General features: G+C 39.9%; 1 protein-coding gene across 1 annotated transcript; it reads left to right on the top strand.

Annotated features, from left to right (window-relative positions):
* Positions 1-251: 251 nt before the first annotated feature.
* On the top strand, positions 252-25750 carry LOC119781920 (splicing factor U2AF 65 kDa subunit-like). Its single transcript, XM_038282567.1, has 11 exons — positions 252-435; positions 8890-9064; positions 9180-9283; positions 9420-9574; positions 9647-9763; positions 12979-13117; positions 13206-13285; positions 23493-23615; positions 23692-23778; positions 24077-24319; positions 25293-25750. The coding sequence occupies exons 1-11, from the start codon at positions 387-389 to the stop codon at positions 25422-25424; spliced, it is 1404 nt and encodes a 467-aa protein (XP_038138495.1). The 5' UTR covers positions 252-386; the 3' UTR covers positions 25425-25750.

The raw sequence follows: 25750 nt of genomic DNA, 5'->3' as shown, positions 1-25750 counted from the left end.
TTTATTGTGAAGGTGTGCCCGGATGTAGTGCTCTCACATTCTAACTCCGTCTTGACTACAGTTCGGTTCCTCTGCATTGAAACAGCCTCAGTCCATTAACCAAAGCTTTTATTGTGAAGGTGTGCCCGGATGTAGTGCTCTCACATTCTAACTCCGTCTTGACTACAGTTCGGTTCCTCTGCATTGAAACAGCCTCAGTCCATTAACCAAAGCTTTTATTTTGAAGGTTTGCCCGGATGTAGTGCTCTCACATTCTAACTCCGTCTTGACTACAGTTCGGTTCCCCTGCACTGAAGCAGCCTCCGTTCAATCCCGTTTTAATTTCTCTCAGGTGCCTCAGAGCAGCTCAATTTGTGCTCCTTCACAGCAGCTTTGTCTGATATATAATGTCAGATTTCGAGGAGTTTGAGAAGCAGCTAAGCGAGAATCGACAAGGTTAGTGTATTTAAATATAAATATATATTTTATTAATTTAATGCCGTCGGCATTTTCTGTCTGTGTCCCAGCTAACGTAACGGCTGTGCGAACCGCTAGCTTGCTGGTATTTATGAATGACTAAAGAGACGTGACGACAACTTTACCGAAAACTTCATGTTGCTGCGGCTGTGATGGTTTAATAAGAGCCGGTTTGCTTCCATGTCACAGACAGCAGGAAGACCTCCTGCTTAATGTCTGAACACAGCTACTGCAAAAGAGCTTAGCATCATTATTACTATGTTATTACTAATGCTTATTTTAAATGAATATAGTTTATACTTTAATATTTAGGTCACATCCATTCATCATATGTGAAAAGGGTTCATTTTTCAGCTTTTAATGATTATTTATAAAGGTTAAAATCTTTTTATGAAGGAAGAAATTGTTTTTCTGCAACTAAAAATACCAAAATAACACAGACATATTCCAGCGTGTTGATAAAAAGTATCTAAACACCTGGTGGTGTTCTGAAACTGGTGCAAATCTGTCAATATCTGGTAAATTTCATGTTTCTGTTTGCAACTAAGAAAAAAAATATTTGGCATTTTTTCTAATCATCTTTTGCAGAAAGGCTTCATGATCAGATCACAAAAGGTTTAAGCTATTTGTGCATAACACAAGGTGTTCAAAAAAAAAACAAGCAGAAATTAAAAAAGAAATCACTGCATTAACTGTCAAGCATGTTGGTGGTGGCATTATGCTGCGGGGAGGACAGGGATGTCTGGGTTTGTACTTTTACATGTTTTTAGTTGGAATTTGATCATTTTTCACACTAAATCTGATTAATAGTTTTTTTCTCCTTTTAAAAATGATATTAATAACTTTCAATATCTGGCTTTTATTTCAAACATCCCTTCTGTCACAGTTTTGGTTCTGTTTAAGTTTTCTTTTTGAGCTTTCAGTATCACTTTGATCGTTGTTCTTTTTTTCTAGTTTCATTGGTTTTATTTCCATTTTGTGTTATTCTAGTTATTTTTGATTGTATTTGAGTTATTTTCTGTATTTCTTGTTTGCTCTCTGCTGCCCTCTAGTGTCAGTCTCCTTTTTCCTAGCTGCCTTCTAGACTCCTCTGTTCACACCTGCTCCCAATCTACTGATAAGCCCGGTCTGTGTTTCTCTTTCCCGCACCTTCTGCTCAGTCACCCTTCCTGATTTGTTGTCATTTCTTACCCTCTTGTTGTTAGTATTCCTGGTTCTCCGTTATTGTGGATTTATGTTTTGGGATTTTTGCTTCTGTTACCCTATTTATTAGTGATGTTCGAAATCCTGGGCTGCATCCTCCAAGGACGCAGTCTACCTAGACTGGATCCATCGAAGTCCTTGAAAATAATGAGACTGGAAGTGTTTTGGCTGTGAATTCTAACAGGTCTACCCTTCTGCGGGTTTTACCGCCGTATGCTCTGTTGCTTAGCAACCGTGAATGTTGACACACAAAGCAGGAAAAGAATGAAAAGGGAAGTTTTCAAAACTGTTTGTTTATTTATTTATTTCACAAGAATCCAGAGTGGAATAAAGGTTCCAACCACCGGGAGCAGGAACCAATCAAATCAAATGTAATGATAGAAACCTTAGTCAGTTAAATAACCTGCTGCTGTCATTCTGCACATCTCTGATGTTGCTGCTATTTTCAAATATCCATCACTGTAAAAATGTCCATAGCTGCATATTGGTTATTAATTCTCCAGTTTTATATTGTTAAAACACTTTACAGAATTTTATTTTTTATATTTTAACTCTTCCCTATTATGTTATTCTTATACATTTTTCTAAGGTCCACATTTGTGTGACCATTTTCAATAATCTTTCTGCTGCTGTAAATCTGCCCATTGTGGGACAATAAAGGGATTTTCTATTCTATTCTATAAAAGGGTTAGAAATATATAAGTAAATCTAAAAAATGTATTTATAAAAATATATCTGCAAAATCTCTAATATTCAGCAACAAAAAAATCTTAGTTAAGCATATTGTGCAAAACAACAATAAAAAAAATTAACTCCTATCAGATTTATAGTCCCCACCCTGCAGATCTATTAGAATCTGTCCTTAAATTCCAGCCAAACCCATTTAATCAGTAACAGATAAAAACCTTTAGATAAACCAAGCATCACCGCCACATATCTGACTCTATAACCATTAAAACAACTATTTTCATTCATTTCAGACGGAACTATTCACTGACTTGTATTATATTAAACTGAACTTCCATTTTTCACCACTGTTCGGCGCCAAGTAACCTTTCCTCTGATCAAGGAGCAAATCACGGCTTGTTTGGTCTCGCAATGAATCCTGGGAAAACTAAGGATACCGAGGATTCATGGGACCTGTCCTTCAAATCGGGCAAAAAGAAGGACGCATTTTAAGGTCGCATAAGGAGGAGTCTTGGAATCCGACCAGACCTCGTCGCCGCGCTATGACTTAATCGGCCTTCGAAACTGGCCTTCTAAGGAAAACATATGAAAACCTCCTAGGTTTTCAAACAGAGCAGAAGCCTCATGAGGCATTGAACCATTTGGCTAATTGCTTCAACGACCTCCACAGTTCATGAAGCCTCATGTAAACATGTCACCACCTACTGGTGGAGAGCAGAACTACAGTTAGTAATATAATCAGATTTTTTTTTGCAATTGTTTTTCTTGTTTTTTTCCCATATAAGTTCCTTTGAAATTGTTAATGATTGGTCTTTAAAATAAAATCTTTTGTACGATTGTTGTGTGTAAAATGTCTTAGCAGAGAAAAATCACAGTTTTTCTGCCATTTTAGTGAAATAAGCTCAAGCAGACAGTGAAAGTGTTTGTGCAAATTGGGCATCAATGAACAAAATGAAAGGTGTTCTTCATTTTATTCAAACATAATAGTTTTTCCAGAGGTTTTGGTTTTAATCGGATTGGAAGTTATGTGTTCAACCAATCTTTTCGTCAAACCAACCAATCTAACTTTGGCAGTGTTTTTGCCGAATCTATATTTGTACTACGGCAAACCAATACAAATTAGTCACATTAGCCAAAAAAAAAAAAAGTTTTATTGCAACTTTCAAAAGTCTGAAGAAGTTCATCTCTTACAACTGCCACCACTAGCAAGATGACAATGGTTCTGAAAGCAATGCTAGATAAAGCTCATTACATTGGTGACCAGTGGCTCGCTCAGATTTTGATCATTACATTGTTTAATCTGACCAATCTAGTTTTAACCAACTAGGTTGGTAGTTTTTCCAACCAATCTATTCTTAGAATCTATCCAACTGACAGCAACTCTCCTACAAACTCTCACATCTTGACTGAATACTGAGGCGGTTTAAATGCCGGCCGAAGTTCCGGGCGAGCTGAACCAATTCCAAGCGGTTACGTGGTATGGCGGGGTAGCGAGGCTTTGGACGTCATCTATTTTGGCTCCTCCCCCAAATGAAGCGGAAACGCCCCCTCCAGTACTCAACACATGCCTCGAAGCCTCGGCTCATCTCATATCAACACTACTTTTTATTATTAAAGGTACACTATGCAACCGGTGTTGATTTTCCAGCGAGGCTCCCCCCAGAGGGCGAAAGTAAAAGTGCACTGTCGTAAATATGCTCAGCTGTTCTCCTGGTTTCTCCGTCAAGCCAGGCGCGGTTGTTTTGAGCTTAGCAGCGAATGACTAACGCTGCGTTCACACTGGACGTAGCTGGCGCGACAGAAGCAGCGAGTTTACATGCAAAGTCAATGGTTGACGCGCGTCAAGGCGCAGCAAAAGGTCCCGCGGTGCGGTGCTGCGCCAGCTGCTCAGACGTGCTGCGCCTGCTGCACGTCTGAGCAGCTGAAGCAGCGCGTCGGGGAGAGAGACACAGCGCTGATGATCACTCCTTTTAAACAGTTTATTGACGCCTAAATTAACTTAAAATGCAGAAATCTGCCGGCAGAATAAGCAGTTTGGATTATTTAGATGAAAAACACCTACCAGATGCCGCAGTGAACCGCTGCTGATGAAGGGATCCATACTGTCGGCGCATCCCTGGTATGTGGGGGTCTGAGCGGCTCCGACAGAAAAAATATTGAAGGCAGGATAATAATCTGAATGAACTGACTGCACTGATTAAGTTTTCAGGTGTATTTTCTCACTTAACACATATTAAAACTACTTTATTCCCACTGATCACAGCAAATATAGCTGCAAGGCAGAGAAAGGATAGTGAAGCTCCGCCCAACGCGCCTCAGACACACTTTTGCACCGCACAAGCAAAGCTGCTTCAGCCACGGGTCAGAACTAACTGGTACAAGCAGCAAAAAGGAAGCAGCAGACACGATTTTGCTGCTTTTGCTGCGTGAACGTAGCATAACTGCACAAAGATTGCCACTGTGCTAGCAACGAGAATGCTTTTAACTGGGGGGTGTAGCAGTTCTCGCCGTAAAGCAAGACTGACTCTCGTGAGACTTCTGAGCCTGTGGGTGCGGGTCGGTGCTCCTGCAGTTGCAAGTGCAGTATTTCCCCCACAGACCACCAGGGCGGCCGAGAATACCTTTGTTCAACCTGAAATGACTCATTTAATCATCCATAACGTTATGGAACACATTAATTAACTGAAAAATGTTGCATAGTGTCCCTTTAAATCTTCAAGAAACTACTTCAGCTTCAGTGTCTGCATTTGGGTCGCGTCAAACCTCCAGCCCACCGTCACACCTTCTGGGCGCCGACCTGTATTCAAAGTGAATGTAAATCCAACCTGTGAAACATGCTTGTAAACCAGTTGACAGGCCCTGCCTCTGTAAACAGTGAAAGCGTGACATCCTTTCACCGCTGCAGGTCGTGTTTTTACACAACGAGCTAATTTATCAGGTATGAGTACACATCTAAGAAGATAAAATGGAAAACTGATGTCATTCTGAAGTATGGAAGCCCAAGAGGTACTATGGTGAAATAAAAGGGAAAACCAGATTTTCCTAAAATGAAATCAAAAATGTGATTAATCAATTAAACCATTTAATGCCCAACCTTAGTAGAACTGAAACTGACTTTCTCCAGGATGAAGTTTTGATGTTAAGCAGGAGGGATTGTTTACATAGAAGCTAAGCTCTGCAGTTGGAGCAGATCCTCACCAACAACGATGGTTTAACGCCGGTTTGCTGTAAGGCCTGAAGTTGAGTTCCTCCAAGCAGAGCGGCCACATTTAACTGTCAGTCCCCAATGAAAAATGAGCTCCGGCGCCAAGGAAACATGGGGGCATCAGACCATGTAATTAATACACAGGAGGGAAACACATTGTGTATGTAGTTAAAAAAAAAACAACTGTCATCAAAATCTGGGTTAAGTCAATTCTAAGGCTCCAGATGATAAATGCAATAAAACAATTTGGATTTTTTTTCTTTTTTTGTTGGCCGTTTATGCTAAAATCATCTCCTTGTAGTTCAGAATTGTCAGACAAACATGGTTTTGAAAGTTTAAGGTTTTGAAAGGCCTGGATTTCAGAAAATAAATGACTGAAAATTCATAACAAATAGCTATTGTTTACAATGTTTGTCTTATATATTCCTCTAATGTCATATAAAACATGGATAGGTGTGCAGACTGGCAGGGGCCCAGTCAGCCCCAGCATCCTCCCACTGGTGGCCTTTACCATCTAGATCCTTCCAGTTAATATCAGAAACTGCCTCACAGTTTTAGGAAGAATGAGCTCAGGCTGCATGAAGAGCAGATGGTCTGTTAACGATTATAACAAATGTCATAAATAACTAATGTTTTTTCTGTTGAAATAAGTGTTTTTTCCTAATTTAAGCAGTTAAATAAGGCAACTGCCAATGGATAAGATGTTTAAAGTAAGAAAATACAGCTCAATGTTATCGTATATCTGGGGCATAATAATCTTATTTTATGGGCAAAAAGGCTCACTTTATTGGTTAATAATCGAAAAATCTATTTTACGCTGGATGATCATCCTCTATACCAGGCAACCCCAACCTCAGTCCTCGAGGGCCGCTGTCCTGCAGGTTTTAGAGGTTTCCTGCTCCAGCACAGCTGATTTTAATTGAAAGCTGATTAACAGGCTTTTGGTCTACTGCAATCATTATAACCAGCTGTGCTGAAGCAGAGAAACCTCTAAAACCTGCAGGACAGGGGGCCCAGAGGACCGAGCTTGGGGAGGCCTGCTCTATACTTTTAACCCTTTATAGTGAAATACTTTGAAAATCAACATTTCAAGCCAACAGTGTTATTGGAATCCAGGACAAGACCTTATTTCCTTTTTAACATTCCAAAAATATGGATATTTTGATGGCAAAAATGAAAGTTAATGTCAACAAGAAACACCAACTTGCCCGAATATATTAAGAAAAATAACAAAAGTGCTTCCATAAAAAATTCATAAAAAACACTCTGAGATTGAAAGAAACACATTTTTTGGTACAACATGACCTTAGAGGCCTCAGTGCTGATACTGGCACTGACATTTTTTAGTTTATATACCTAAATATAATTGTTACCTAGGTTTATTAACTTTTTAACTTTCCCCTTTTTTTTTCTTAACTTGAACATTTGAATCATTTGGTGAAAATATCAAAACCCTAATTTTTCATCCTGCTTTAAGCTAACTCAGAGGCTGCTCAGTGGATGAACATTTGATCCCATCATCAGTAGGTAAGTTTCATGGCTAATCACACCAAAGAGGAGATAAGTCTTCCTCAGTCGTCTGGTTCTTCAGGAGGTCTTTACCTTTTAACTGCTGCTGATTAAAAAGGTGAAGCTGTAGGCAAAGCTCTACCTAAAGCTATTTCCTTCATTCAGATCATCCTCCTCTTCAGTGTCGGTTTCCTGAAATGCCTTCAGAATGCAAATGATCAATTAATTAAAGTTTATTTATCTTATCAGTGGAGTCAGGAGTCACTGATAAGAGACACCGTTTTGCTTGTATTAAGAGGATTTTTTCCCTAAGACGAAGGGCAATCTGTTCCAGTAATGTTCTGAGTTAACAAAATAGTGCATCGTTTGATCAATTCATGTTGCTAGATGTATTAAATGCTGACTGAATAAACGAGAAAATTTTCTTACACGTTATTAAAGTTATAAGATATAACACAATAGGAAGCTTTTATAAACAGAAAAAACAAAAATATGTGAAACTATTATTTCCAATGTAACATGCTGTTAGACTATTTGCCACTTTGCTTCCATGAAGTAGACGCTAACTGTGATATAACCTGTTAGTATAATCCAATCAGTGCTGGGAGAGACTGTACTGCTAGCAGTGCCTTTAAACAGGTAGCTCTGGTTGCTATTAGAGGAGAAACTTTGCTCTATGAAGGGCTTTTTCACACCAAAGCATTCCCCATCTAACTGCTAACATGCCTTTTTCTATCATGCTAAACTTTTAGCGTATTGCCCTCCACTTTTCTATCATCATTTCCTTGCCTTCTGAGCACAACAGAGACGTTAAGCTGCTCCATCATGCAGCACAGGTAAATAGGCACTATTTAGGGGATAAATCAACGAGTGTTTCCAGTGTTTATTTTAACAAACGAAACCAAATAAAGTTCATTCTGCACTCTTGTCATGATTAAAAAGTGTTAATAATCCCAACTCACCACAGTTCATGCCTCTGCTCCATGATTTGTATTCTTGCAAATATCAGTGAGGCTCAGTTTAAGGATGAACAGCAGCACCCTCTATTGGATGGCTGTAACATTACAACACTGAGAGAAATGTTTTTTGCTGGACATTCTGAATTAATTGGATGCATGGGCGGTTCTAGACAGGGGCCAACAGGGGCCAGTGCCCCCGTAGATCATGTCCTGGCCCCTGTTATGGCCCCTGTACTGAAGACATAATACTGTAATGATGATCTGCGCTGGAACAGACATGATTACTGATAGCTCCTTTGGATCTATTTCATTTTTTTTTTCTTTACAATTTCTGTTTTACTAATTATTTAAAAACAATAAGCTGATAGGTTCAGTGGTATTGAGATAGGATCCCAGTTTTCATCTGCTAAATGTTTTTTAGAATGAAAAAAAAGATGAATTTAGCTTTTTTTTTGTTCTAATTCAGATTTTATAGAAAACTGTAATTTTAGCTTAAATTAAGTCAAAAATATTAAAAATTCCTAAATTATGAATGTATATCGACTCAATAAGACCTTTTTATATTTTAGTTAAATATAATTAAATCGAAATTTCACGTTATGCTGTTATATTTGAATCCCTAGGCCTGTTTTTTATTTCATGCTTTTCTGTGCCCCCATGAAAACACGCTGGCCCCCTCCTGGCCCCCTCCTGGCCCCCTGGTACATTTGGTCTAGAACCGCCAGTGATTGGATGGATTAAATCTAATTTCTATTTAATAAAACCCTTAACTGACTAATAATCATTATTTTTTTCTTTACATCCCTAGTTTTAAGATATTGTTCCATTTGCTTCTTGTTATTTTAATGGATTGAAATGTCTTTACCTCAGAGAGAGAAAGAGAGAGGCACAAAAAGCGGAGTCGCAGCGGATCTCCAGGCCGCGGCGACAAGCATCGCAGCTGGAGCAAAGACAGAGGAAGCCGCAGCCGAGAGAAGAGGAGCCGCAGCCGGGATCGGAAGAGCCGAGACCGCCGCAGCTCCTCCCGGGAGCACAAGAAACACAGGTCGGGCTTTTTCTGAGACCTCACTGTTCACAACGCCAACTGCATCATGGGTGACAGTCATTTAGAAATGCCAGGGCAGAGGTAGCTCACGACTGTTTACATTTTCCTCCTCCAGCCATTCACCGAGGCGGACCAAAAAGAAAAAGACTTGCAAATACTGGGATGTGCCTCCTCCAGGCTTTGAACACATCACACCAATGCAGTACAAAGCTATGCAAGGTAACCCCCACTCAACAGCTGCCACTATTTTATTTTATTTTACTTTGCACCAATTTTTTTTTTGTGACTGAATGTTTATTTAAACTGCTGCATCATCTCATATGATTTTTACCATCCATGCATGTTTCTCCTCCAGCGGCGGGTCAGATTCCAACAATAGCTCTGCTGGCAACAGCCACCACCACCACCGGAGTGGTGGCTGCACCGACACAAGTGCCCATAGTTGGCAGTCAGATGACAAGGCAAGCCAGACGCCTGTATGTTGGAAACATCCCCTTTGGCGTCACAGAGGTAAATGGCTCCCACGCTCACCTGTCGCTTCTGCGTCATTCCTCCTCATATTGTGTCTTTTCTGTTGCTCAGGAATCGATGGCAGAGTTCTTCAACGCTCAGATGCGCCTGGCAGGCCTTTCACAAGCACCCAGCAACCCTGTTCTGGCTGTTCAGATCAATCAGGATAAAAACTTTGCTTTCCTAGAGGTGAGATTTTCACTGATGATCAGCTGTTAATATTTATTCTGTCTAATCTTAAACTTAGATTTTTACAGGAAGAATTTGTCATATTTTTCTTCATGAAATATTACATAAAAACAAAAAGCATTCCATTAGTTGATCATATTAGCAGCAGAGGCAGTGCGATGCTTCATGTATCAGATAGGATCTAATGGAAAATTTGGTTTTGATCTGTTTAAAGAGTTAAATCATTCAAAATCACCTTGTTGGAACTTTTAACTATATCAGGGTTTCCGCGGGTCATTAAAAGTGATTAAATTATTATTATTCTTAAGGCCTTAATTGGCATTAAAATTCATTAAATCTGAATATCATGGCATTCAAAATGCTTTATTTAAAAAAAGAAAATATGTTTTTAAAAACAGTTTTTGTCAGATATATTATATCGCAATAATATATTCGCGCGAAACTTCTTCCAGTTGATCTCAAAGCCGTATGTTTGAAAAAGAAGCTCAAGGCAGAGAAAAAGTTAGAGAATGGATAAATGCAAATTTCAACAAAAGTGGCTGGAAAACGCGGCATTCGGGACACGGCTGCAGCCTGCTGACGCTAAAGATGATGATGGTTTATTTCGTTTTATATATATATATACATGGGAGTCATGGGTACTTGTTGATGGCATTAAAATTATTTCTAAGAGCATTAAAAAGCATTTAATTAGAGTTACTCATTCCTGTATAAACCCTGTATATTGCTATGCTATTCATTCATAAACAACAGGCATAAATTGGTATTTCACTTGATTCATGCATCTCTGAATAATCCTGTATGAGCAGCAGCGCTAACCTGACTCCGCCAGATGGATTTGCTCCGCATATCCATCTGGAAACCTTCCGTTGAAGTAATTTTGGGAAGGGGCGAAAATACTGGTTAGCTGATTGGCCTATGTTGGTGATAGACGGGCCAAATAAACCAATCAGATCAACGAAGCATATGACGTACTAACAGAGCGACGACAAAAACACAACCACAAGCCAGTCGGGAGAAGAGCAAAAACATCTTTTCCTCTGAGAAAAGCCTCCAGAGCAGTGTTTTGCTCTTCTTTCAGTGAAGAAATACTCTGTAATTCCGATAAAACTTGCTCGATAGCCCCGCTAACGCTAGTTTCATCGGCTGAAGCCGCCATGTTCTTTAGACTGAACTGTCGCGCTTCTCGTTGCGTCACACCTCAACCCGCCTCAAAGCCAACGCTGATTGGACGTTCGTTTGGTGAACGGCTCCAAATTTTCTTCAACTGAGAGTCTCCAGACTGATCTGCGAGTGAAACCTTGAAAGCTCGCGAGATCAGGATGGTCTCACGAGGCTACAGCAGCGCCTTCCTGCCATGAAAACCAGCAGTTAGAAAATATCTACGTATGAATTATCCCACCAGGAAGTAGCTACAGGAAGCTCTGACAGGAAGCTCTGACAGGAAGAGGGACACGGTTACAAAGTAAAACACATCCACTATGTGGAAAAATACTAAATAAAATCTGTTAATCAAACAGGTAAAAAGTCCGTTTTGTAGTTGCACATTACAGTAAGCTTGACAAACTGGTGCAAAAGAAAACTTTACCCATGAGGAGCTCAGGAGGACAGAAAACGGGTAAAATATTGAACCTCACAAAAAACACAATACTGAGGGGCAGACAGAGAAAGTAAACGCGGCGAATCTGGTTCTCCTCTTTCAGAAAAAAGAAAGAAAAACTTAGATAATCTTCCCAGATCTCTCTCTGGGAATCATCTCTCTGCCTCAGTCAGCATGGAAACCAACCTACGACGTTTACTTCATTTTTTCCTTTTCATTTAACGTAGTTCTCATTATGTTTTTGTTATGTAAACATCCTCTATCTGTTCTGGTTTGAGATGCTGCACAGACTCGTTAAGTGGCGCTTTGCTTTGTAGCTAAGCTGGTGTTTTTTAATTCTTCATAATGTCGGAATTTTTTTTTATTTGTCTATAACACAGAGACAGAAGTCAAAAAAAATCTGCACAGATCTGCCCACCCTTCCAAGTCAGAGCCTTTCTTTATACAGTCAGTATGAAATGGAAAGAAATCGGATCGGAGATTTAAAAGTCGTACGCAGCCGATGTGTTCAGGCCTTTAGATTTGGGATGAAGTGGCTCATTTAGCAGCTAATCTGCTCTTTAGGTTATTTCAAAGTTGTGACGATTAGCTGATTGAACGAGAGAGTTCTGGACTTTGTTCAGCCTCCAGAAGTGGTGTGATACGGTGATGTTGAGAGACTGGCGGCACCCTGACAGGAGAGGCAACTTCATTATGATGGCAAGGGCTTTACTTTATGGTTGGATGAAAATAACCATATTTTATAACTAATGAATACCCACGTAGTTCTAAAGGCATAGTTTCACCGTATAAATACCTGTATGTTACTTTCAAATGCTTAAAAAAAGCTTGATTGTGTCATGATTTTACTAAAGTTCAGACCCAAATGCAGAAGACCAAACAGGGAGACCAGGGGAAAAGGTTTAACAGGTTTTATTGAACAGATAATGCAGAGAGAAGTGTTGCTCTGAACACTGCTCAACTGGAACTGAAAAGTGAGGGAAAGGCACAGCGATTAGTTCAGGCTCAGTGGGAAAATAGATTCGTGAACTTGGAGAAGAGGATTTGGTTGCAGACTCAAGTTTCCATAAAAGTTGTTGAATCTTTGACTCCAGTCTGTAGGCTGTAGTTCCAGTGTTTGTCGGTGGAGGGCGGAACAGGGTTTACCCAGAAAGCGGTTGTTTGTAGGTGAACGGAGAAGCTGACTGCCACTCAGATTTCCTGTGGTACTTGAACGGGTCGTAATGGAGATGAATCCCTTTCTCAGTGTGAAGCTCAGACAAGGAAACCCTCAGCAGGTGTGTGAGGAGGCGGATCAGAACCAGGCGCCTCCTGGTGGAGGAAGGGAGACAAACACAGAACACAAACACACAGACAGGAGTCCTGACAGATAGAGGACCCTTTAAATATTCTGGACTTAAAAATATCCTTAGCAGTAAAATCGTATTAATTATTTTAATTGCAGTTAAATACATTTTTTTTAACATTTGTTTTATTTCCAAACAAGCTTAGATAGAAGTATTGCGTTTTTGTTTTTGTTCAGTAGCAGAATAAACCACCAGCATCACTGCATGTTTTCCTGTTATTGAGCAGGATTTGTTTCCGTCCAGTTCACCCAAATCGACCTCTCTTCTAGTTTCGTTCTGTAGATGAGACGACGCAGGCCATGGCCTTCGACGGGATCATTTTCCAGGGTCAGTCGCTGAAGATCAGGCGGCCTCATGATTATCGTCCCTTACCTGGACTCTCAGAACAACCGGCCTTCCATGTTCCAGGTTGGTTTCTGCTTCCTCTCCAGAGCACAGCTCTCCCATTCTCCTCTGCGGTTTCTGAGCTTCCTCTCTCTGCTCGCTGGCTGCGTAGGTGTCGTCTCCACGGTCGTTCCTGACTCACCTCATAAACTATTCATCGGAGGCCTGCCTAATTACCTCAATGACGACCAGGTATTTCACTGTCAGCAGATGGCACAGGTTCTCTCATTTTTCACTCTTTTCTTTCTCACACACTGAGCTTTTAGTCGCACTGAAACAGGCTTAAAGATCCTTTAGGCTTCCTGTAGGAACATAACATGACGTCATTAAATATGAATTTAGGAATCTTTTACTAAAATAATGTTAAATATTTTAGTGTTGTAATAGCTCCAGCTTTTATGGAGCTAAATTCTTGATATGAAAGATTAATTTGCCATTAATTATATTAAAGCCAAACAATCCCACGCTAAGGAGATTTCCGTGAAATTAATTGAAACAGATTCAGGGATATATAATGATCTCTTCTCAAGGAAAAAGTCCACCTCATTTAAAATTACAAGATAAGCTTTCTATTTATTAAATGTGCCTTTCTGGATTTTTTCAGTTGTTTGGTGGTGTTATTATTTATTTTATTGATTTATTTGCTTTGTAATTTCTGCTGAAACTAAAACTGTAACCTTATGTTGTAGTTGTTTCTTCTGAAAACAGCTTGAACAAAAGCTGAAACAGTTAAGAACAATTACTAATTTAGTTATTGATAAATCAGAAAGTCTAAGACTAGCTTAAAGGAAAACTGTATCAGAACTGAAAAACAAATAAACCTTTTGGATTGAAGATGGAAAAAGATATTTTTCTTTATCAAGGTTTTCTATCTAGAACTTCTCATGGGACATAGTTTTAGCTTTAAATTTCGCCTAAAATCAACTTTAGGGAACATTTTGGTATCTGATTATCAATCGATTAATTGAAAATATAATCAGTAATTTTATTAAACCGCAAAATAATAATCATTTGCAGTTTTTGTTTAAAATAGACACATATTGAGAGGAGTGAACTGAAAGTCTTGTTCCATATTTTAGTCTTTTAAGGGGAGTGTTGGCATAGCAGATAGGGCAGTGCGCTTGTGCTCTGAGGAGGTTGCAAGTAGCAGGTTTGAATCCCCTCAGCCTCCACTCTGGGTCCCTGAGCAATACCTTTAACCTCACACTCTTCTCCGGGCGCCACACAATGGCAGCCCACTGCTCCCCAAGTGGATGGGTCAAATGCAGAGAGTGAATTTCCCCATTGTGGGACAATAAAGGGATTTACATATTTTTTTTTTTTTACATTAAAAATGATTGAGCTGCAATAAATTAAAGGCTACATTTTCACCAAAGGTTAAACTGCTATCAGTTTTTTGTTACACCAAAACATCTTTGGTTATAAAGTGAGGTTTCGAAATAGGGATGCAAATAATTAATGAACTTATGATTCATTTTCAAATAAAGGTTGATTTAATTAAAATTTATTCCAGCTTCTTAACTTATAGCTTTAGCTTGGTGCTGTCGCCATCCAGAAGAGGGCGCTGTCAACTGATCCATTTGTTGTCCGATGGGGGATTTGTTTAATCTATATTGGTAACAAGTATGCAGAATACCATACCAACTTTATTTATGAAGCACTTTATGCACCGAACAGGACCGAAGTGCTGTACACAATCATAAAATACAATATAATTATAAAATAGAAAAAAACCGAGTGTAAAATACTTATTAGTTTACAAACAGAATAAAACAAAGTAAAACCTCCTAAATTGTGCCAAAAGCCAAGGAAAAAAGATGAGTCTTAAGAAGGGACTTAAAAACAGCCAGAGAGGAGGCGTGTCTTCTGCTCAGAGGCAGATCGTTCCACAGCTTAGGAGCTGCCACAGAAAAAGTTCGGTCTCCTCTGAGCTGCATTTAGTCTTTGGGACCCTCAGAAGCAACTGATCAGCTGACCTGAGGGAACGGGAGGGTGTATAAGAATTAGTGTTGCACCGATACCGATACAAGTATCGGACAGGGCCCCGATACTGCCCTAAAATGGTGGTATCGGTATCGGCGAGTACCAACAAATAGGGCACCGATACCATTTTTAAAGGGGCCATAAGTTTATTCAACTATTGTCACCCATTCCAGGTAGGGAATAAAAAGTTCTACTGGATTCACTTTGTATTAGATTTTTTTCCTGCTTCACAAAGGTAGGCAGCAGCTTGACATGAAGCCATGATGGCAATTACTTTACATTATTATGGTATCGGTATCGGCCGATACTGCACAGGAGGGTGGCTGTATAAGAATGTAACAGCTCAGACAGATAAGGAGGGGCAAGGCCATTAAGAGTTTTAAAAACAAATAAAATGATTTTAAAATCAATCCTAAAATGTACTGGCAGCCAGTGTAAGGAAGCTAAAACAGGGGAAATGTGGTCGAATTTTCGTGTACCTGTTAATAGACGTGCAGCAGCATTTTGAACCCTCTGAAGATGAGAAATATACAAAGCACTGACCCCTGTATAGAAGTTTGCTTCCATACCTGTATGAAATGAGTGGAACACAAAACAGAGAGTGTAACAGCAAAAAGACGACAACAGACAACCAAAGTAAACTTTAACAACAACATCATGAGCAGCGAGGATCCTCTATATTTCCACGTGTGTTGAAGTCAAAACACAACATTATTTAGGGTGGTATATATCTGCAGCCGCAGCTTAACATTTAGTGTTGGTGTGTAAAAGTGGTGGAACGGTTCACAAAATCCACGGTTCGGTTCGGTATATGTTGATTGTTACACCGAAATCCCATAAAAATTAATGAAAAAATCCAAAAAAATTAATGAATTGTAAAACCCTGGATCATTTTCACATGTTTTGCTGCTTTGAATTTAATCATCTGGCGCATGCCCTCTAAGATCTCCAAGGAACTCAGAGCGGAGCGACGGGAGCCACAGTGGAGGCTGTAGGCTTTGCTTTGAGCAGCCGGTCTGGAGCGCAGCGGGGCGGAGCGCTGACGGAGTATGAGGGATTTCAGGGTTAGCATGACATGTTGGTCATGTTGCTGTTAGCATAAACAAAACGTGTTGCACAATGCTTGCACGCTGTTGCACTTTTATCCACAGCTTTCTTTCCGCCGTCATCGTAGGTCACTCTAAATGCAAAGTGGTCCCATACAGCAGACCTATAAAGTGCTGCTGGCGCGTCTTCCAACTCCTGTTCTTTCCCACTCGCCATACCCACACAATTCTCCACAACAACTGATTTTTCCCTGCTACACCCGGCTACGCTGCTTCGCTTCTTCTTCTTCTTGTTTACTACTGGTGGTTGGCTTTGGTCACAGTACCGCCACCTTCTGCTCTGGAGTGTAAACGCTTCGCCTATGAGAAAAAGGAGCAGCGCATGAACTAGGGCTGCAACAACGAATCGATAAAATCGATAAAAATCGACTTTTAAAAGCGTTGGCAACGAATTTCATCATCGATTAGTTGTGTCGCGCGATTAATGTGTCATCCGCGGCCGCCGTCATCACTGCCACTTGACTGAAACGGGGGAAGAAAAAAAATACGGCAGAGCGAGCCAGCGCTGCAGGTGCAGTGTTGCCAACTCAGCGACTTTTCAGACCCCTCCAGCGACTATTTTTCAAAAAAGCGACTAGCGACAAATCTGGCGACTTTTTACTGTGTCACTGGCGGCTTCTGGAGACTCTTACGTGAAAACATGTATCGTTCCTACTCTGCCGTGGGGCGCCTCCCCCATCCCAACCCCGTTCTCCTGCAGGAGTCCCTCTCAGCACTGCAGTCAGAGCCGCAGGATGTTTACCCTCAGCGTCCAGACTGCAAATGAAGCGCGCATGCGCCGGGATTGACGGCGCAAATTGATCACAATAATTAAAATAGCCTGCGCTTTGTAAAGCGAAAAAAGTCGTAACATGCAACTTTTGTCAAAACAAATGAACATGGCACGGAACCACCATGTTTGTTTGGTTTTAAAGTGGGGAAACGTAACGTTAGTTTCTCAGATAGCTCATCTGATGCTTTCCTTATCTTGTTAGTAGGTTACAGACAGTGATAAGGTTGGCTACTTATTTTACTTTTCATTTCATTTAAATTAGCTTAAGCAGCGTTTATATTTTCTTTATAAATAAATTAATTTGTAAATTATGAGGGCAAGGCTTTTAAAGTTTAAATCTTCTGGCAAAGATAAAGTAAAGAAGATCCTGCAATTTATGGAAGTAAAGCAGAATAAAATCCAGCAAGATCAGTAATATGTCAATTAATTATCTGCCACATTCCCATGTAAATATCTGTCTTTGGAGGATGTGTTTTTTACCACCCCTAGTTCTCTCATTTTTATTCCAAATACAATTTATAATTTGAATCACAGGGCTATTTTTATCTCTATGGTTCAGTATTTTCTCAAGTAGCAACTTTAACTGCTATACTTTCCTGTCTTAAAAGGCAGAACTCTTCTAGTCTAAAAAAAATGAATTTGTTGAAATGGGGGGGGCCTATTGTTTGAACCCCTTAGGGGCTTTAAAAAAAAAAATGTATTTTTTTGCGCTTTATGAAACAAAGTAGCCTATATTTTGTGGATGTACAGCTACATTTCTCATGTAAGTTTGCGTAGTTTTAACACAAACATTTATTTTTCATATTGCACCAGGACAGTTAATGAGCAACCTGTACTCGTGTGCTTGTTTGTTCTGAATAAAATGTTTATTTTGGAATAAAGAGGTTGATATAAAAAATATTTTTTGTCCGATTCATTGATTAATCGAAAAAATAATCGGCCGATTCATCAATTTTTAAAATAATCGTTAGTTGCAGCCCTAGCATGAACCGAACGCAACACACACGAACCGAACCGTGACAGTTGAACCGAACGGTTCGGATGATTTTCATAAACCGTTCCATCCCTAGTGTGTATCAGTGAGCATGTGGAACCAACCTCCTGTGGTGTTTATGCACGGGCATTCTCGTGTTAAAAGGATTCACAAAGCTTTTCAAGTTGTGATCACCCCCCTTCAATGGGGATGATCACAACTGACATGATTTTCTGCAAGAGGGATTGCGTAGCTAAGACTGAGAGAGATATTTTAGTGGGACTATGCAGCAATTCAGCAGCAAATTTAATGGGCCTGACAGGAAAAAAGACGCAGTTACAAAGTAAAACACATCCGCTTTAGGGGATGAAACAGGAAAAAATGAAATACTTTACTGTTAAAATAATCAGTGGCAGACAGAGCAGGTAAGCAAAGCTCATCATTCTCCACTCTTTATAAAAAAAAAGCTCTGACAGACTTTACAATTCTCTCTAGGAATCACCTCTCACTGCCTCAGTCAGCATATAAACCGTCCCACAGCCTTTATTTCTGCGTTTTCCTTTTCTTCAAACGTGTGGGAAATGGTTTTAATTTGTGTGGGCAAATCTGCACAGAGTGCCTAGCGCTGTGTCTGTCCGTTATCACCTCTTATTAAACATCTAAACATGCGTTGGTTCCTCCCTAACTGACTGATGAAGAAGCAGATTTAAACACCAAACTGACCCTGAACATCTCCAGAAACGCCTCCAGCTGCAGAGATACAGAGTGGACTTTTCTTTTGTGACCGATTTAAAAACTGCTCAGAATTTTCACATGCAGCCTGATGTCTTTTATTCTCTGACTTTTCTTCTTTTTCCTTTCTTTAATGAATTATTTCAGTCACTTCCACTGCGTTGATACTCACAGCTCTTTCATTTTTGTCCCCCCACTTTGTCCCCAGCTAGGGGCCTGTAAGATCGTTAAGTCTGCGCTCATAATTTGTTCAGTAGTTCTCATCTACTGCTGCCATGCCAACATGTAACTCAAGGCAAGTAAGAATTTCTGGTCCACATGTGGATCCACTTCAAGCCCTCAGGCTCCTGTACTGGCTGCTCTCTCTTTCCCATCATGCTTTTGGAGCGCGCTTAGGATCTGGTTATCTGGGGTGAAGCTCTGATGATGGTTGAGACGTGGGGTTGATGGTGTTGGAGGTTATTAGAGGTAAAGGTGGGCTGTTTTAAGGGGTTTTCTGTAAAGGTAAGCTTTGAGATAAATGGCTTCAAAAAGGCAGGTCAGGTTAAAAACACTAAACGTCTACTGATCTTTTATTTAAATCAAAAATTCTATTAAAACATAAATATCTGCTATATTTCCCTGTTTCTCTTCTGATAGCCACACCTCATCATCACCTGTGCAGGTGTGATCTGAAGCTGTTGGGAGAGTGAATCGTTTATATTTTAAAAAACCAACATGATTCCAACCATTCGTTCTTTCTAAAGAATTCCATCTGCTTCTGGGTTTATTGCACATTACAGCCACAGATGGACTTCAGGTGAAGCACCAATGCAAAGCACTGCTTGGTGTAAGAAAGAGAAACCAATAACTGAAATGTGTGGCGTGCATTTTGGATTCAGGGAGCTTCAGTCTGAAACTTTATAGAGTCCAGCGCTACATGTCTGCTTCAGCATCAGTAGCATCAGAAGTTTGTCAGAGAACATCAGAGGATGAAGAGCGTCATGGAGGCCAAGAAACACAGCAGATAGGTCAGAGAGGAAGCTGTGGAGGCGTTTAAAGCAGGAGTGGGTCATAAAAATGATACTTCAGAGGTCCAACTAAAAAGATGGGGTGGGGAAGGTGTGCCGTAAGAAAGGGATTAGCTAACAGACCTATAGTGGCTCTGGAGGAGCTGCAGAGCTCAGGTCTGTATATAAGGGTAGCAGAGGTGGGTAGTAGCTACAGTGGGGGAAATAAGTGTTTGACCCCTTGCTGATTTTGCAGGTTTGCCCACTCACAAAAAACGCAACAATCTATCATTTTAATCATACGTACACTCAAACCGTGAGAGACAGAATCCCAAAGAAAATCCCAGAAAATCACATATGAATTTATTAAAATTGATAACCATCTAATGAGGAAAAACAAGTATTTGACCCCCTGGACAAACAGCATGTTAATATTTTGTAGAAAAGCCATTATTGGCCAGCACAGATGTCAGACGGTTTTTATAGTTGGTGACATACCATACCATACCAACTTTATTTATGAAGCACTTTATACACCGAACAGGACCAAAGTGCTGTACACAATCATAAAATACAATAAAATTATAAAATAGAGAAAAAACGAGTGTAAAATACATATTAGTATACAAAAAGAATAAAACAAAGTCAAACCTCTCAAATTGTGCCAAAAGCCAAGGAAAAAAGATGCGTCTTAAGAAGGGACTTAAAAACAGCAAGAGAAGAGGCCTGTCTTCTGCTCAGAGGCAGATCGTTCCACAGCTTAGGAGCTGCCACAGAAAAAGCACGGTCTCCTCTGAGCTGCATTTAGTCTTTGGGACCCTCAGAAGCAACTGATCAGCTGACCTGAGGGAACGGGAGGGTGTATAAGAATGTAACAGCTCAGACAGATAAGAAGAAGCAAGGCCATTAAGAGTTTTAAAAACAAATAAAATAATTTTAAAATTAATCCTAAAATGTACTGGCAGCCAGTGTAAGGAAGCTAAAACAGGGGAAATGTGGTCGAATTTTCGTGTACCTGTTAAAAGACGTGCAGCAGCATTTTGAACCCTCTGAAGATGAGAAATATACAAACCACTGACCCCTGTATAAAGTGAGTTACAGTAATCCAGCCGTGTGGTCACAAATGCATGGATCACTGTTTTGAAATGCTGTCTGGAAAGAATAGGTTTTACTTTTGCTAGTGGAAAAAAGTTCAAGGTTGACAAGGTTTGTGCACATTTCGGCAGCTTACACAGAGCTAAAATGTAAATATGTTTGCCAAAACTAGCACATATAAAACTCATCTGCTCTCCTTAATGCGCCCTGAAAGCGTGTTTCCACGAGGACGTAACATTTTAGTCTAAAATGCAGCAGAGGCAAAGTTTGACTAAAATTAATATTCCCTTTTTTACACAATCTTTGTCATTCTAATTTTCCCTTTATTGGCTGAGACTCTAATGACATGGAAATCAGGCAGCTTTATAGTAAAATATATATTTGTCTCTGGAGTTAGTTTACTCTGTTATAATCAAAGCATCAAATACTTAAGAAATAGTTTTTTATGTGAAAGAAATTGATGTGGAAATTTTTTTCTTCTACCTGACTATTAGTTTGTATTCATTACTTTCTTTTAGTTTTTTATTATCAAATGTATTAGCACATAACACATTTTATATAATAAAACGATTACCACATAGTTGACCAGTCTTTCTTGCTAAATACTTTTCTACTTTTAAGTTATTTCTCAGTTGGCTATTTTTAACATTTACTTAAGTGGAAACATGTTGAAGTTTTGCTACTTGTGTTGTTGAAAACCACTTTACTGTTACTCTATCACTTCTGTCGGGTCATTATTAGCAGTGTTGGGAGTGATTTAAAAAAAGTAACTAGTTTATAGTTTACTAGTCAAAGTAACCATGGAGTTACTAGTTTTTATGATCTAAAATTTCAAAGAAATAAAATACATCAAGTAAATTTTTCTTGAAATAAGTGCATTTAAAATGGAATAAGATGATTTACATAAAAAAAATGAATCAACATATTTAAAGTGTAAGGTATTTATCTTCTAAAGATCGTTTATTTTTAAATGGTAAAATGGCCTGCCATACATTTTTACATACATTCACCCATTCGTTCAAACACTGATGGTGGTGAGCTACATTGTAGCCACAGCTGCCTTGAGGCTCATTGACAGAAGTGAGGTTGCCGTACGCTGGCGCCACCGGGCCCTCTGACCACGAAAAGTGAGCAATGTGTCACGATTTGTTTGGAGGTTTTTGTGAGGACCCAAATGCAGAGGCTGACAGGCAGGGGGTGAGTTCTTAAAATATTTCATGAAATATCAGGCAGCAAAAACAGGAATCCAAAAAATCCAACTAAAAAATGTTAAACAAAAACAGGTATCCAAAAAGACAACACAAAAATCAAAAACAAACCAGAACCATGGAGACATCAGGGGAAAACCATCAAGGAGCCAGGGTGAGAAAAGGTAAGGCGAGGAACCAGCAAAGAGGGACTGCAGAGGGAGAGTATTTATGGCTGACTGAATAAAGGAAGGACTAACAAGCTGATAAGGAGCAGGTGTGACTAGAGCTGAGGAGGAAGTCAACGGAAAAGAAAACACAAGGGGGCAACAGAGGACAAGGAAAGAAAAACCTAAGAAACTTAAATGAATGTAGAACACACCAACAAAGCTAGAAAACAAGTAAAAAACCTGAATGAACTTGAAACTGAAAACTTAGAGAAAACCAACAGAACCAAGATCATTACAAATGTGTGTCAAATGTCTTGCCCAAGGACACATAAACACTGAAAGGCAGAGCTGGGGTTTGAACCGACAACCCTCTGGTTGCAGGGCGAACTCCTAAATCCAATGCCACTGTCACAGAAATGTCCATCATGAACAAAAGTACATCCTTCCTTTAGCAGATCGTCATAATCTTTCACTCACATTCAGGGCAAATACATTTATTTAAAAAATTACTTTTTAAGATCCGTTTTTGCAGTGTAAACTTCTTATAATTTTTTGCGCTGACAGAAGAGACCGTAACTGAATCGTTCCTAGGACCAATTAGATTAATTACCTTTACAATTTTAACAACTCTTTTGAAATTGCAGTTAGCTTAAAGCTTCACTCGTCACTGGAAGAAATCTAAATCTACATCAGTCATTTTTTCTTAAAATATGTGCATTTATTCTTGGATTAAGGAGGTAAAAGAGACATTTTGCCAATGAAACAAGATAATTTACACTTAAAATAAGAAAAGACAATTGCTTAGTCTTATTTTAAGTGTATGTTATCCCATTATCTTATTTTAAGAGTAGAAATACTCATTCCATTGGCAAACTATCTCATTTACCTACTCAAATTAAGGGTAAATACACTTAATTTAAGAAAGTTCTTACTTATTTCTAGATTGTTTTTCCAGTGTAGGATCACAGTTTTCATTGGTTAGATCAGGAGTCTGCAACCTTTGGCTTTGTGGCGCTCTAAATTAAGTGCTGTTTGTTTTGTTTTTTTTGTGTTTTCTATTTCTTATGTGCCCTGTCCCCCGGTACACTGAAGCTAGGACCGCTTCTAACCACCCTAAACACAAAACTCTATAGTGAGACACAGCGGTGGCAGAATCATGCTGAGGATGTTTTATTTTCAACAAAGGATAGATAAACTGGTCAGAGTTGATGGGAACAGGAAGAAAAGGACGTCAATGCATGCCGCACATTTCAGTTCAAGGGGTAGACATGCTTTTGAAAGACACTTCATGTTTGTATTTAAAGTTACATTGAAGTTTATTAAGAAGACAAACGGACTGTTGTTCAGATGGAGCCGCAGCCTTAGGTGGGACTCTCTGGCTCTTGTTTCCAGGTGAAGGAGCTCCTGACGTCATTCGGGCCTCTCAAAGCCTTCAACCTGGTGAAGGACAGCGCCACGTCGCTGTCAAAAGGTTACGCCTTCTGTGAATACGTGGACATCAGCGCCACCGATCAGGTAGAAACACTCTGGGCTGCATCCTGATGAGGAGACGGTCAGCAGCGGGGTTTCTAGCTCTGCGTTTGTTCTGCAGGCTGTTGCCGGGCTCAACGGGATGCAGCTGGGCGACAAAAAGCTCATCGTCCAGAGGGCAAGCGTGGGAGCTAAAAACGCTAATCCTGTGAGTAAAAAATCAGAAGCATTTTGTGTGGTTTAGAAAACTAGCCAAGCAGGCAGTGGACAGATTAGACTTAACGATAAACTTTAAACATTAACATTTGAGTGACAAACTATCTTTGGTGGACAAAGGGTGCTTTGATAATTTGTTTTATTACATCTACACCTCCAAGTACTTGATGATTTTTCTATTTTCTTTAATGATTAAAAGAAAGAGGCAGGATTGAGGAGGATGTTAATGCTGATCTATACGAGATGATTCACTTTTAAGAGCTAACAGCTGCCAACTGTTTTCCCACCAGACATCCATTATAGAGACCCCAGTGACGCTGCAGGTTCCTGGACTCCAGAGGCTGCAGAATTCTGGCATGCCCACAGAGGTGCTGTGTCTCCTCAACATGGTGATGCCAGAGGAGCTGGTGGACGATGAGGACTACGAGGAGATCCTGGAGGACATCCGGGAGGAGTGCTGCAAGTACGGGAACGTCCGTTCCATCGAGATTCCCCGACCCGTCGACGGCGTGGAAGTGCCCGGCTGTGGAAAGGTGCGCTTAGGAAAACGTTCACTGTTTCTTTTCTGCTCCAAATTTATTTTTCCTTTTAACAAAAAGAAAGACATGCAGAAAAAAACAACAAATGTAATATTTCCTGAACTAAATTAAACTTTATATCCTCTTGGACCTGCATGTTATAATAACAGTGTTATTCAGGGTAAAGTTCTCTTATTTAAAAAAAAAAAAAAGCTTCTATAAAATGCTTGGCAAAGTTTCATGTTTGGCTTTTAAGGAGCAAATATCACTCTATTAAATAAAGTAAAAATAATTTCCCTTTGTTAAATCATGTCGCTAACACCAGTTCATATGGACTGAATCTGACATTTAAAGGATGAACCGATTGCACTTTCCTGGCCGATCACCGATCTTTTTAAACTCCTGAACTACAGATTCTGATTTTTGCCAATGCAGATTTTTTCATAATTTCATAACAGTCATAAAGTCACAAAACACCTGAAAGTTTTCAGTGATATTATAGAACAGAGTGAAACAACACGGACCTGTTTTATCTGCGTAATGAAGTGCTGCCAAACATAGATGGAAAGTTTAGAGCTCGAACAGAGGCTGATCTACAGACCTCTGCCGGTGGATTAGATCGGTTTGTGGGCGTCGGCCGATCGATTGGCCGGCTGATTGGCAGTGAGAGAAGATGTCATTCCATCACAGGGCAAAATCCACAAACAAAATAAAAAGCAACACATTCTTATACCTTAGAGCAATTTGAAGAGACCTCTTTCAGTCATGTTTTTGAACTGCAGACATCAGACTGAACCAAGAACCTGATCTAGGGTTTTTATTTGGCTCATTGCTGCCCTCTTGTGGGTAAATGTGGTACATTGTGGCACAAAGATTTCCTCTATATTATCTTTTAAGGTTTTGTGTGAGAGCAGCTTTAGAAGCCTGGAGGACGGATCTGTTCTCTGGACCTGAATCTGCCATTTTCTTTCTGCTTTTGTCCTTTCAGATCTTTGTTGAATACGTCTCTCCTGCAGAATGTCAGAAAGCCATGCAGGCTCTCACCGGCCGCAAGTTTGCCAATAGGGTGGTGGTGACCAAGTACTACGATCCAGACATGTATCACAGACATGAGTTTTGATTGAGCAGACCGGTCCCTACCCAGTCTTTTTCAATCCTCCTCTAAATGTTGTGAATGTGTCGATTTGAGACCAAACCGGAAAACTTTCACTACGTAATCTTTATCACCACCAATCAATCCATCCATCCATCCATCCATCCATCCATCCATCCATCCATCCATCCATCCATCCATCCATCCATCCATCCATCCATCCATCCATCCATCCATCCATCCATCCATTTGTCCGTCCGTCCACCAAACAATCCATCCATCTGTCCATCACTTCCTTACTACTTAGAGCTCTTGATTTGTTTTTTGTTTTTGTTTGCTTTTTCCTTCCTTCC

Source organism: Cyprinodon tularosa, unplaced genomic scaffold (assembly GCF_016077235.1).
Source record: "Cyprinodon tularosa strain WSP-4 unplaced genomic scaffold, ASM1607723v1 ctg104, whole genome shotgun sequence".
NCBI classification, from domain to species: domain Eukaryota; kingdom Metazoa; phylum Chordata; class Actinopteri; order Cyprinodontiformes; family Cyprinodontidae; genus Cyprinodon; species Cyprinodon tularosa.
Note: the sequence above shows the minus strand (reverse complement) of the source record. Positions and strands in the feature narration are given on the sequence as shown.